This window comes from Seriola aureovittata, chromosome 1, assembly GCF_021018895.1.
Source record: "Seriola aureovittata isolate HTS-2021-v1 ecotype China chromosome 1, ASM2101889v1, whole genome shotgun sequence".
NCBI classification, from domain to species: domain Eukaryota; kingdom Metazoa; phylum Chordata; class Actinopteri; order Carangiformes; family Carangidae; genus Seriola; species Seriola aureovittata.
The window spans coordinates 2090764-2104554 of NC_079364.1; the positions used below are offsets into that span (position 1 = coordinate 2090764).

The 13791-nt window shown below is 37.8% G+C and overlaps 1 protein-coding gene across 1 annotated transcript; it reads left to right on the forward strand.

Annotated features, from left to right (window-relative positions):
- The first annotated feature begins 346 nt into the window (after window positions 1–346).
- Window positions 347–13518, forward strand: LOC130169547 (up-regulator of cell proliferation-like). Its single transcript, XM_056376401.1, has 4 exons — window positions 347–395; window positions 9178–9375; window positions 9418–12774; window positions 13436–13518. Exons 1-4 carry the CDS (start codon window positions 347–349, stop codon window positions 13516–13518), a joined length of 3687 nt encoding a protein of 1228 aa, XP_056232376.1.
- Window positions 13519–13791: the final 273 nt, after the last annotated feature.

Below are 13791 nucleotides of genomic sequence, written 5' to 3' on the forward strand. Positions count from 1 at the left end.
CTGTACCAACATGGGCTGAAAGGCCACTCAGCGAAGAAGAAGCCGTTACTACAAAAGCAAAATAAAAAAGCCAGATTACAGTTTGCAAATGCACACAGTAGGGTTGCACGGTATACCGGTACCAGTATAGTACCGCAACACTAGAGTTTTGAAAATGGTACTATACCAGCATTTAAAAACAAACGGTACTTTTATTTTATTTTATGATGTGAGTGTGACGTAATTGCTCGAGCGGATGTAAGCCGCCTCCCACGCACACTCGCATGTTTAGACTGAGGAGGAGAGAGAAACGACAAATCGCGTCTTAGACAGACAGACCGGGTTGAAGAAAATACAGTAGATAGAGATGGCAGCTGCAGAAAAGCCCGTACGTGTGGACAAAATGGGGGCCCGAAGTACGGTGTGGAAATATTTTAGGTTCAAACCGAACGATAAATACGAGCCACTGAACCCAGAAGCACCGCAGTGCAAGCGGTGCTACAAAGTGTGTCTCACAAAAACAGGCAACACTTCAAACCTGTCGAAACATTTAATGGACAACCATGCGGACTTGTTCCACGACTTCAGTCAAGAACGACAGGTGATAATGTTGCTCACCTGTTCACTGCACTGTAATGTCAATGAAAGAAGTACAAAGCCCCTCCCAGCCCAGTAGTAAACCTACAGTAGCCTGCATTCAGGGAGCTAAAACATGTCCATGGTTAATAAATACATTAAAAAATATATTTTTAAAAATTAAATTACATTCTTTAAATATTTAAACAACCCATTAAGACAATGCATAATATAATGAAATATTTTTTACAAAAAGTATCGAAAAGTATCGAAATACATATAGGTATCGGTATCGAAACAGAAATTTGGTATCGTGACAACCCTAGCATACAGGGACAAAGACCTTAATTTTTGGAGACATGTCCTGTGGTCTGATGAAACTAAAATTGAACTGTTTGGCCATAATGACCATCATTACATTTGGAGGAAAAAGGAGGAAGCTTGCAAGCCTGAGAACACTATCCCAACTGTGAAGTACGGGGTGGCAGCACCATGTTGTGGGGGTGTTTTGCTGCAGGAGGGACTGGTGCACTTCACAAAATAGATGGCATCATGATGAAAAAACACTATGTAGAAATATTGAAGCAACATCTCAAGACATCAGCCAGGAAGTTAAAGCTTGGGTGCAAATGAGTCTTCCAAATGGACAATGACCCTAAGCATACCGCCAAATTAGTTACAAAGTGGCTTAAGGACAACAAAGTCGATGTTTTGGAGTTGCCATCACAAAGCCCTGATCTCAATCCTATCGAAAATTTGTGGGCAGAGCTGAAAAGGCGTGTGCGAGTAAGGAAGCCTACAAACCTGACTCAGTTACTCCAGTTTTGTCAGGAGGAATGGGCCAAAATTCCAGCAAACTATTGTGAGAGGCTTGTGGAAGGATACCTAAAACGTTTGACCCAAGTCATACAGTTTAAAGGCAATGCTACCAAATACTAATGAAATGTATGTAAACTTCTGACTTTGAAGAAAGTAATAAAAAATTGTCTAAAAAAATTCTCTCTCATTATTCTGGCATTTAGCAAATATAAACAATTTTGGTAATCCTAACTGACCTGAAAGAGTAAAAGTTTAGTCTGATTTAATGTCAGACAGTGAGAAAAAAAAAGGTTATGTGTCTTTTTATACAGTGTATGTGTAGTGGGTCTAATTCTGCGTTGTGTTCGATTACGATGAATGGAGAGGACACACACTGTAGCTGGTCACGACACAATTTATTCTCCGTCCTGTATTATAGAGAAGACGTATTCACCGGTGTTCACAAGTGTTTTCTCATACATGCTCTCTTTGCTCTCTCTGGTCTCTCAGGGAAGAGTCAGGAGCAAGAGAATTTTATAATGCAAAATTAAATAAAATACATAAAATGTTTTACATCAACATAAGCTTAAGAACATAAAGTGCGTAAACTCACATACCTGTATTATAGAGAAGAAGTATTCACCGGTGTTCACAAGTGTTTTCTCATACATGCTCTCTTTGCTCTCTCTGGTCTGTAACACCATGAACACAGTCACCACATGGCTCCTGTGAGCATTCATTCTCAATAGTACACGCTAGCGTTATAAGCTACGCAGCAGCCTAGCAACACACACGGCCATAGTACTTCTCCACTCGAGTTAGCAAATTTACGCATGACAATATAACAAAAAAAATACACTTTTAACACGTGTCTATGTGACTACACCAGCATTACAACAGTTTAAGATAACTTACATTAACATTTTACAACGAAAACAATGAAAATATGCGGAGCAGCAGAAATGCGTACCTCTCAGGGAAGAGTCAGGAGCAAGAGGAAGTAAAACCCCCAGCGCCACGCGATAAGTACAGTTTCAAAATAAAGTACCCATTGTACTTCCTGTATTTCCCAAACCTTCCCTCTAGCATCTAGCTGCGTTTTTACCTACAGATAACATTTTCAACCACACAATACTTTATAACAGCATTAATAACACTCAAAAGAACGAACAAGAGTAACCATAAAAAAAAATACTGTCCTTCAAAATAAAAGTGCGCTTCAATGTCCTGTTCATAATATTGCGCAACAACATCACATCATTACATATGTACACTTCTGGTTTCAACTGTATGTATGTTTGTATATATATTTAACTTGAATGAAAACAGAGGATCAAATATACATAAAATGCTGCCTTTATAACTTTCAGAGAAAGTAGCTCAGCTGTGGTGAAGAACGGGTTCACTTCAACTGGTCCACAGCCAAACTGCTGATAAATTAATGATGAAGTTTACTTACAGTTTCAGAAATAGTAATGAAGCATTTATAGTACCAAATGATACCAGCCCTATTTTACATGAATGAAAAAGCTGAAGAAGCACAACTAGAAAATAGTCTGATGTGACTTCGGATTAGTTAGTTAGTTAAAATGAATAGTCAATCATTTTGTTAATTTTGATGGTTGTTTTGTCATAAATAATTTTTTGAGAAAAAATGTTTAAAATAATAACTGGGGACACGAACTCCACCCATCTTCAAGAAGAACTGTGTATATTAGCGCTCGGTCTGATCGGTGGTTACTGAAATGAAATGCAGAAAAATGTCAACACCTACATACTGTGAAATCAAATAACATAATTAAATATTTAATTGGTGTATTGGTGGTTCAGAAAGTGGAAGAGGAAAAAGACTCAGGTTTAAAGATCAATAGTTCACTTGAATTCCACTTGCACATTTCAGAAAGAAATACAAAAGGCAAGCTCTATACTAGCAATGATCAGAACTTTTCAAAGTTTAAGCAATTAAATATTTCTATCATTATACAAATCTTTGATAAGATAAATTAAAATATATAGAAAATATTGAGAGGGTTAACGAAAGAGCTACTAAACTAATTAGGTCTGAATGAGATGTCATATAAGTACAATGAAAATGTATCAAATAATGTGTTATTCCTTAATAAAGAGATATGAGGAGACATGAACAAGCAAAAATATTTAATCTATTTATTGAATACAAAAATTAGACAAGGTTTCTAATTTTTCTTCTGAACTGAAGGTCATGGGTCAAAAATATAAAGTCTATAAACTTAGATTACTGGAGCTTCTAGGCCTGAAATCAAGCTGAATTAACTTGTAAACGGGGATATAATGTACCACCGGCGACATTTGTCATTTAAATGACCAAATCAGTGCTCATAAGTTTTCTACACTGCTTTGTTAATGATTATTAACACTGGAGCTTATCTTTAGAACCTCAGTGAATATTTCACTGTCACTTGTCAATTTCATTAGCTCAAGCAGCAGAATACTACTTTTGTAGGCTCAGCTCAGCCAGCGGTCCACAGCAGGACTGTGCTGACAAGTAGATCACCTGATTTGTGAAACACTCACACTGTAGAACCTTGCTTAGAAGTGACATGATTGAGTGTTCACATGATAAAATATCAAAGCTGAGCCTTTCATCCACTTCTGAATAATAGGTATGATTTAAAAGGGAATGCCTTAAAATTATCTCTGTGTGTAATCATTACTATGTGTATTATTATGTTTTACATTATCTGCATGGGTGTATGTGGGTTTGTGTAAGTGTTGTACTGTATATGGGGCATTTGTTTGAGTGAACACCCAGTCCGGGAACATGCACTCAGCACACTCTCATACACACCCAAAATGAAAGGCACAAAGAAAAACGAGATAGACAGGTGATAGTGGGTGTTTTTTTTTTGGCAATTTGCCAATGTTGACTATGAGAAGGGGACAATGGAAGGATAACACAAGTCTACCACCTCAACTTCCTCAAAGCGTGGAGAGAGGCGGAGCATGTTTCTTTGGTGACTAAAGTTAAAGAGAGAGATAAGTTAAGGCCCGAGACACCAAATTCCACCAATTCCACCTTTTCCTTTGTGACAACCAGTTCACACCATCCCAGACATCAGATGTTGCCAGGTTGCAGCAGGGTGTGTTCTCCTCCCTGTCTGGCTCACAAATCTCATACAGCACCATGTTGAGACAGTTACATGAACACAAAAGAAAAGTAGTTCAGAAAAGCCAGAATGTTGGAGATGGGAGTAATAGAAGTCCAACAGTGCATGGTGTAGCCCCATCCTTCTTGAGGTCAAGAAGTATGGCTCTATTCAGTTCTGTGTGGACGTGCGCCTTCTCTCCAAAATCCAATGAAATTGGAAAAGGAGAAGCCTGATAGTTTTATGTTTAGTATGGTGTTGAGTTTATGTGAAGTGTGTTGATGCAGTGGGGACATGCAGATGAACGGGCTAAAAGCAACAATTAGACTGCACCAATTTTCAACAGCATTGTTATTCTACAAAGAATAAATTATTAAACAAAAAAATAAACAAATTTCCAATTATGTCTTCATCTGCTCAATACATTTTAGGTTAGTTAGTATTGTGTCAGGATCTTGTTAAAAAGGTAATTCAGAATACTGTTTTATAGTAAGACAGGCAAAACCTCCATAAAGAACACCAATACACAATTTGTTCTCCTTATATCAGCGTGCTAACAAGGATTTTGAAGAGGATATTGAAAAATACATCAATCTAGCTGACAGAGAAGCATTCCTGTCAGCTTTATGGAAGTGATGAGGAAATATGATTTCTTAGAACAGAGTCTGATAATGATCCACATGGGTGTTTACACCTATTGGACAACATTCCATTTAGCAGAACCTGTTGGTTTTGCTCTTCACTTGACGAGTGCTGGCAATGACACTGTACTCATGGTGACCGCAAAAACTAATTCAAACAGATAAATTTGCAGATATCAGGCTTAGTAAAAGTTGTAATTGAATTTCAAAATACATGTAAATGTAATCTGTCAAATCAAAATATTGGTGATTACGAAGGGGTTATATCCAAAAACACTCTTTTGGCATATCTGCAGACAACACAGGTCAGACAGGTGATAGGTGTGAGATCTAATTTAACACTCAGTGATGCTTCATTATTACAAAACACCTGCAATCATTTGTCCAATAAGCCAGAGTTTTAGTGATTAATGTATAATTAATTAATTGTCTTGTACCATTACAAAACTATGGTATTTTTCAAATTCTACAGGTTATTTTGCTTTAATAAAAATAGAAGAATGAGTAAAGTAGAATGAAAAAAAGTAGTATGCGCATGGCATCTCAATATCTAAATTCAAAATGTATCGTTGGAAGAGCTGTAAGAGTTTTTGGGGGTGCCAGGGCTTCGACCAGACTGGCTCAATAATGACAGGATGACATATTTGTCCTTGTACAACCTCAGAAGGGAAAAAACTAAATTAGTCATAGAAACCTGTTGTACCGGTTTATCAAATGCTTTTGGTTTCTTTGTGAAGTATAAATACCACAATTGACACAGACAGCATCAGAGTCTCCTGCAACCTGATGTCAGGTATGTTTTAGTGAATGTTTTTTTGCTGGAACCATTTTACAGTTTTACATTTGTTCTAAGATTAGATACAAATATATTACAAAAGCTTATATGGAATTAGTGTTTTAGTTTGAAATTACATATAACTGTGTCCAATCAATGACAAACAAAATATACTTTATGTGCCGTGTTTTAATTGATCTGATTGCTATGAGTCACTAAAAACGCAATGTTTGGTTCTGGTTTTGTTATGTATTTTTTCCTCTAGGTTTTGAAGCACAGGGGACTAAGGGAAAAGTCAGACATGTGAAAAATGAACACAAAAGGACTTGTATACATTCAAATAATTGCAATCATTTAATTCATTATTAGAGGACTTGAAAATAGTTTAGGCCATTAAAATCACATGGACAGCAAGCAAGTGTTAAGGGTTCTGAAAGTAAAAGTTTGTTATACAATATGCAACTTGCAGTTGCTGAACTGAAGACAACAGTGCTGAAACAGCGCTGAATGCGTTCAGTTACTGCTGTACGTATTGAAGTGCTTTTGAATATTGGTGTGTTTACTTACTCTTGTATGTACCAAAGTGCCTTTGAGTGATGATGTGTTCAGTTACTGTTATACTTATTGTAGTGCCCTTGAATAGTGGTGTGTTTACTTACCATTGTAGTACTAAAATGCCTTTTAATCGGGATGTGACTGCTTAGCTTAGGAAAATATGGATGAAGATTTTTGAATCAGCAAAGTAATTTGTGATTTCTACCTCTAGTTAGTAGTAGTAGTAATTTCTAAAACATTCTGGCCCCAAAGTTCACCAAGAATACATTGTTTTTGGTTCTGTAAAAATAACAGTCGTTCTGTGAAACTAAAACAAGATGTTTTTTTTTTTCCTCTAGGTTTTGAAGTACAGAGGAATTAAAAGAAGTCAGACCATGTCTACAATGAACACAGAAGGACAAGAACTTATAGGTACACTCCTACTTACAATAACAAAATACAATATACTGTAAGTTCAGTTATTAAACCTTAAACAACTGCAATTTTTTTGAAGTATATGACTTATTTTCTTATTAAGGGGTTAATTCAGGTTTATTGACATGGGGTTATATGAGGTACCCTTGAATACGGATGGGCACCAAATTCTGGTATTAAACGGGCCCCTGGGGCTAAATTTTTATACACCAGAGTATCGACACACCTCAGACGTTATCGGTTCTGCTGTCGTTAGTGGATAAATTAAGAAAATAGAGATTTCCTGTTTATTATTGCGACCTGGAAGAGAAAACTACACTTTCAAATATGTGGTATTTATTTTGCATGTAAGGGTGGGAAGACGAGCGATCTATGGAAACATCCAGAGAAAGTCCGTCACATATAGACGGAGAAATGTTCAGTTTTCGACCAACCACATCTTAGTTCATCTATTGCTGCGTCAGCTGTGTTTTGTATGCTGCAGCCTGGAGCCAACACATTACAACAACATTACATTATACGAACATGGGTTAGCTGATCGTTATGGGTGTGTTCTTAAATTAATTAATATTATATTCATATGCATATTCTGAACTGTCATTCTGAAATTCAGGTTCAGTTTCAGATCACTCACACACTCTGTTCTTACTTGTTGTTTTTTTCTTACACAATAACAAAAAAAGTACAGATAAGAGTACAGTTAAAGTACTGGCTCAATGAGTGGTATTGATAAAAGTAGTAGTACAATTAAAATCTTAATGATACCCATTCCTACTCATGAATACTACAATACCTGGAGTAGATTCTGTTCAGCACACACCCAGTCAGGAAGGCTGGGGAACCAGCAGAGTGGCAGAGTGATTTGTTGCTGTTGCACAGGGGCCACCAGAAAAAAAGCGTTTTCTAAACTTTTAAAAACGCCCACCGAAACAATCTAATATCTGTTTAAATGAAGCTTCAAATAGAATATTTTCAGCTTTTTATCTTCCTGTGATAGCAGCACTTTGCTTTGGCACTACATTTTTTCAACTGCTATACTACCATATTCCTACTCGCGGCAGCCACAGGTCAGTCGAGTGAATCAGAAAACCTCTTAATACGGTGTACTTGTGCGTAGGAATACAGTGTTTCAGCAGTTGAAAGCAATAATGGCCAAGGTAACTGAGTGGCTCAACCTATCCTGCCTTACATTAAACACAGAGAAAACAACACCATGTACTTTTTGAATAAGAGAAACCAAAGTGAAGTCCCTAATATCTATGTTAGAGGACAGCAAATATCTAGTTGTCATCCTTGACTCCTCTTTAACTTTTAAAAGACATATTAAACAGGTGTGTCACGCCCTGAAGTTTAACATTGCAAACGTCCATCGCATCCGAAACTCGCTATCTAACGAAACTGCAAAATCTTATCTGAATGCCATGATCCTGTCTTGTATTCTGTATTGTATATTGTATATTTTCCTGGCGTCAGGCAAACAAGACTGCTCTAAATCCAATAAGATCACTCTATATCCAAGCCCTAAAAGTCTTGGATAAGAAACCACAACAGTTCCCATCATTATATAAGATGTTAAGCCTTGATAACCTTGTTATGTTCTCAGAAATTGGCTTAATCCATAATGCCTTTTCTCAATCAGCGTTCTCTTATAAAGCTATCAAAGAGTGGAATAGGCTCCTTCACAATCTATAAAATATGACAAAGTACTTCAGTTTTTCCAGTGACATTAAAAACTGGATTTTGAGCAATCAGTTGTGTCAGCACTGATCTTAGGTAGGTGTTAGAAGTTAACCTTGTGGGCACAAGTGATACTAACTTTGTCACTTTAGATGTAGCTAGTGAATCTGTCATATTGAAACCTTGAAATATAATCTCATATTTTAAGTAAATATTTTATGTTTTTTACTGTTTTTATTGTGGTTTTCATTTTTTTTTTTAAATGGTTATTGTGCCCTTATACTGTATTCTGTGCTGTCCAGTGTGTACTCATTGTCTTTCAATATATTTGGACCTTGTATTTTCTGTATTCTGTAATTTTTCTTGATGTGTACGTTGTGGGACTACAGACGGAAATTAGGGTTTCGTTAAATCTGGTGCAACCATCTGTTTTCACAGGAAAATAAAGGGCTGAAAATATTTTAAATTAAGCTATATTTAAAAAGATATTGGATTGTTTCAGTGTGTGATGAAAATTGTCTAAAAGACAGAGAGATAGTTACAACATGTAACTCTGCAAATCACGTATACATGCACATACAATCCAATAGGAGCAGTTGTTAATTTCTAAAAGTGGTCTTCTTTTTCTTTTTGACAGTGCTATTCAACTTTCTATCCAAACTTGGCCTGAAAGAATTTTATCCCAACAAACTTACTCTTCATTCTCTCTTGGAGATCAACAAAAGCAACATATATGAAGAAGCTGTTGAATCAGTTGAGAAAATACCATGGTGTTTTCTCAGAAAACTGTTTAAAATCAATGCTGAATGCAGGAGCTGTACACAATCATTAATCAGTTATGAGGAAAAAGGTAATTTGCTTGACCTTTACACTGCAGATGACGCTGCAGGAGATAATAGGGTTAACCCTCTCGACCTCATAGTTGCACTCTTCCTTTGTGCTGACAGCTTCTTGCAACAAGAAATGGCCCTCAAGATGTCAATGTGCCAGTTTCCTGTCCCTCTGCTGTTGCCCCATGGTAATAGGAGTCAGTGTACCTTGATGCTGTGGGCTCTCAGAGACATCGTCAAAGAGTGGCGTCCACATGATTTGTCTGAATCAAGAGGGTTTGTCGAAGAAAACATTGTCCAAGCAAATATACCGTGCTATTCCTTTGTCAGACTGAAGAACTGCAGCTTATCAAAGTCCCAGATTCTGAATCATGTTCTCAACAGTGGACAACAGAATAACAATATCTTCATAAACAGAGAAATGGAAGGAGGAGCAGATGAAAGACAAATTGCAAATGGATTGGTGGAGGTTTGCTGGTACCTTCCCTCTGGCAAAGGAAAAATGGACATATTTCCAGAGCCAGTTGCCATTGTGAATTTGCGAGGAGAGATTTCTGAGTCACTCACACAATTCAACTTTCTTTTTCAAGTGTCAACAGCTACATTTGTATTCCTGGACAAAGTTGAAGAAAATGAGCACAGGATTCTGACTTCTCTTCAAGATGTGAAATCCAAACTCTTCTTAGTTATCAATCAAATGAAAGGACAGAAATTGACGTGTGTCAAGACAATGGTTGACGAATTAGATTTACCAAGTAGCAGAGTTAAGGTCAAAAACCCAAAGACCAATGTTGCAGAGTTTTCAAAAACACTTAATGAGGCGATCAAGACACCCCTGTTAGGTGTCAAAACCACAAGCATTGTAAATATGTTCGACAAAGCTGTTGAACTTGGTCTGTGTGTGGACGAAAGCAAAACTGACAAACATCAGAAAGCAGCTGAGGAGATCATGGACAGCATTGGGATGCAACGTATACAGGACTACAAGAAACAACAACTTCCTTTACAAGGAGAGAACTGGAAAAGGTTATCAAAGTTAGAAAAGGAGGAGTGTAGATTGAGGGAATCTGGTGACACAAGCCTTGAAAAGTATAAATGTCAGCTACAGGAAGAAAAACAGCGAATTAGGGAAGAGCAAAGAAAATACAAAATGTCCAAAGGAATGAAGAGTTTTATTGAATATCTATCTACAGCTGACAAAGAAAAGAGAGATTTTTTTTTCAAGTGGATGAAACTCAAGTTTAATACACGTTCACAGAAAGAACTGTCTGTGTTGCGTAACAAATTCAAAGAGCAATGCAATAACAAAAATACAAAACTCATGGCAGAGGTAGATCAAGCGTTGTTGGATAGCTCTTTAGGAATAGAGCATTACATGAGAGAGATGGGACTGATCTATGAGTTCTCCATTATCAGCTCAACAAAAACTGCAGATGAAATATCTTGTCTCCCTGGTTTGGCTGCTGAAATGTTGTTGGATGGATATCCTTTAGAGCTCTTGGATGGAGATGCTTCCAACATCCCAGAGAGGTGGGTGACAGATGTGCTGATGGAGCTTCACAAGAAGGTTGGACAGAAGAGCAGACTGTTGGTACTGACTGTGTTGGGTGTTCAAAGTAGCGGGAAGTCAACACTCCTCAACACCATGTTTGGTGTGCAGTTTCCTGTCAGCAGCGGCAGATGCACAAGAGGAGCTTTCATGCTCTTCCTCAAAGTTGGAGAGGATATGCAAAGCGATATGAACTGTGACTTTATAGTTCTCATTGACACAGAGGGTCTAAAGTCTCCACATTTGGCACAATTAGAGGACAGTTATGAGCATGACAACCAGCTGGCAACCTTTGTCATTGGCTTGAGTGATATCACTGTTATCAACATTGCAATGGAAAACTCAAATGAAATGAAGGATGTCCTGCAAATTGCAACTCATGCATTCTTGAGAATGAAAGAAATTGGTAAAAAGCCAGTTTGTCATTTTGTTCACCAGAATGTTGCTGCAGTTTCAGCTCATGCAAAAACCATGACTGACAGAAAACATCTCTTGGACCAACTCAATGAAATGACTCAACTTGCAGCTGAAATGGAAAAGCAACCTGGTATTAAAGCATTCACAGATTTGCTGGAATATGACATCGAAAAGAACAACTGGAACATCCCAGGACTCTGGCATGGAACCCCACCAATGGCACCAGTGAACACAGGTTACAGTGAAGCTGTGGCAGATTTCAAGAAAAAACTTTTGAAGACGGTAAAAAGTGACACAAGAGATGAAGTCTCACAGATCCCAGAGTTTCTAGAATGGATGAGAAGTCTCTGGAAAGCAGTGAAATATGAGAACTTCATCTTTAGCTTCAGAAACACTCTTGCAGCTCATGCCTATGACAACCTTTGCAAAGAGTTTAATCAGTGGGAATGGGAATTCAGAAAAGAAATTCTCTCCTGGCAGACAGAAGCAGAGTTAGAAATCTTAAATGCTGACAATGAATCTCAGCTAGAAACCTGGAACAGACTGGTTACATCAAAAAAATCTGAGGTGTCAGAGAAAATAACAGACCAACAAAAAATAATGAAGGAGAAACTCTCTGACTACTACAAAAGGAAAGACAAACATGTAAATCTGATAGAGAAACAAAAAGGTGACTTTTTCAACAGTATCACTAAACTTGGAAACGAAATTAAACACTCTGTTTGTATTAAACTGGACTGCATCCTTGAACAAAAAATAAGTTCCAAAAAGGCTCAGGACATTCAGAGAGATTACAGAGGTGTGATTGAAGAGCGAGTCATGAAGCTCCTAAGTGACTGCAAGGAGTCCAAACTGTCCGATGAACAGCTGACATATGAGTTTGAAAAGATGTGGGCTGAAGCCACCATAAATGTGTCTGGTCTGAAGGAGCGTGATATAATAGCATGTGTCCTGAAGCAGATGAGAAAAAATTTCTCAAACCTGAATGTCAATGAGAAATTGCAGAATATTGAAGATCTGAAGGAGATCGGGAGGGATCCATTTAAAACTACAATTCATCACACAGACTCCTTTATGAAGAAGTTTAAAAAACTGTGGAGAGCAGATGTGCAGAGCTTTGCCGACAGTGTCATTGAGTCTTGTACACGGTTCATACTTGATAAAGTGAAGACGACTGGAGATTACCAAGACTCCTTCACAAAGGATCTTCTGGAAAAAATTGATGAGTTCCTTACACAAAGCCACAAGCCCCGCAAAACAACTACACAGTTTGAGATTGATCTGAAGCTTCACATCTGTGGCATTGCCTCAAGAGAGTTCCTTCACATGCACAGGAAATTCTTATCAGACAATGATCCTCGGACTCCGCTGGAGAAGTACAAGACTCAGTACCTGTCAGATTTTCTTGATTTGTACAAAGAGAGAGATCACTGCCAACGTAAAGCAACTGATTTTGTCCAGTTTTGTATCAAACCTGCTGTGGAAGAGAATATCAACAGATCTTTGGGAATAGACATTGCAGAGGAAATTTTAACAAGTAGTCATTCAGCAGAGTACAGTTCACGTTCATTTTTCCAGTACAGCATTTTGAAAGAGTTGCTGCAAAAGGAAAACTTCAATAGCTTTGTCAAGTACATTGATAACTATGAAAAATATGTAAAGGATTGGATATTTGAACAAATTCTGCAAAAGATGTCAGAGGACAACACTTTGTGCAAACTGAAGAATAAGAATTTACAGGTCATAGTTAAAAAAATCACAGATGTGATACAACGGGCCTCAAAAGGAGAAGGTGGTGTTCTGCTGCCTGATAACAAGGAAAGCATCACAGAACTCATCACCAACATGCGCAAATATTTGGTTAAAGACATCTCAATTTCAGTGGAGGCTGAAAAAACCACTTTGTTTCAAATCCAAAGCACATGCCATTCATTTATCAACAGCCTCAAGATCTCTATAGACGACTTAAAGGAAGAACTTCAGGAGGAATTCTCAAACTCTGACAACATCACTGAGACTCTGAACAAGCTTCCTGTCAAACCACAGGATGAGCTTTTCAAGCGGGTGTTTGGTTGTGGACACCAGTGTCCATTTTGTAGAGTTCCCTGTGAGGCTGGAGGCAAAGAACACAAGAAACATCATGCAGCTGTGCATCGGCCACAAGGTCTTGGAGAGTATATGAATACAAAAACTCAGAAGCTTGTTGAAATACTATGTACAACTGATGTGCACAGTCAAAGTACATTCAGTTGCAAAAAAACTAACTGGGAGCATCATCCTTACAAGGACTACACCACATACTACCCAGACTGGCACATTCCTCCAGACCCCACCATAGAGGCATCTGACTACTGGAAGTATGTCCTGGTGCAATACAATGACAGATTTGCTCAAGAATATGAAGCCTTGCCAGCTGATGTTCCAGAGGCCTGGACGAAAATCACAAAGCAACAAG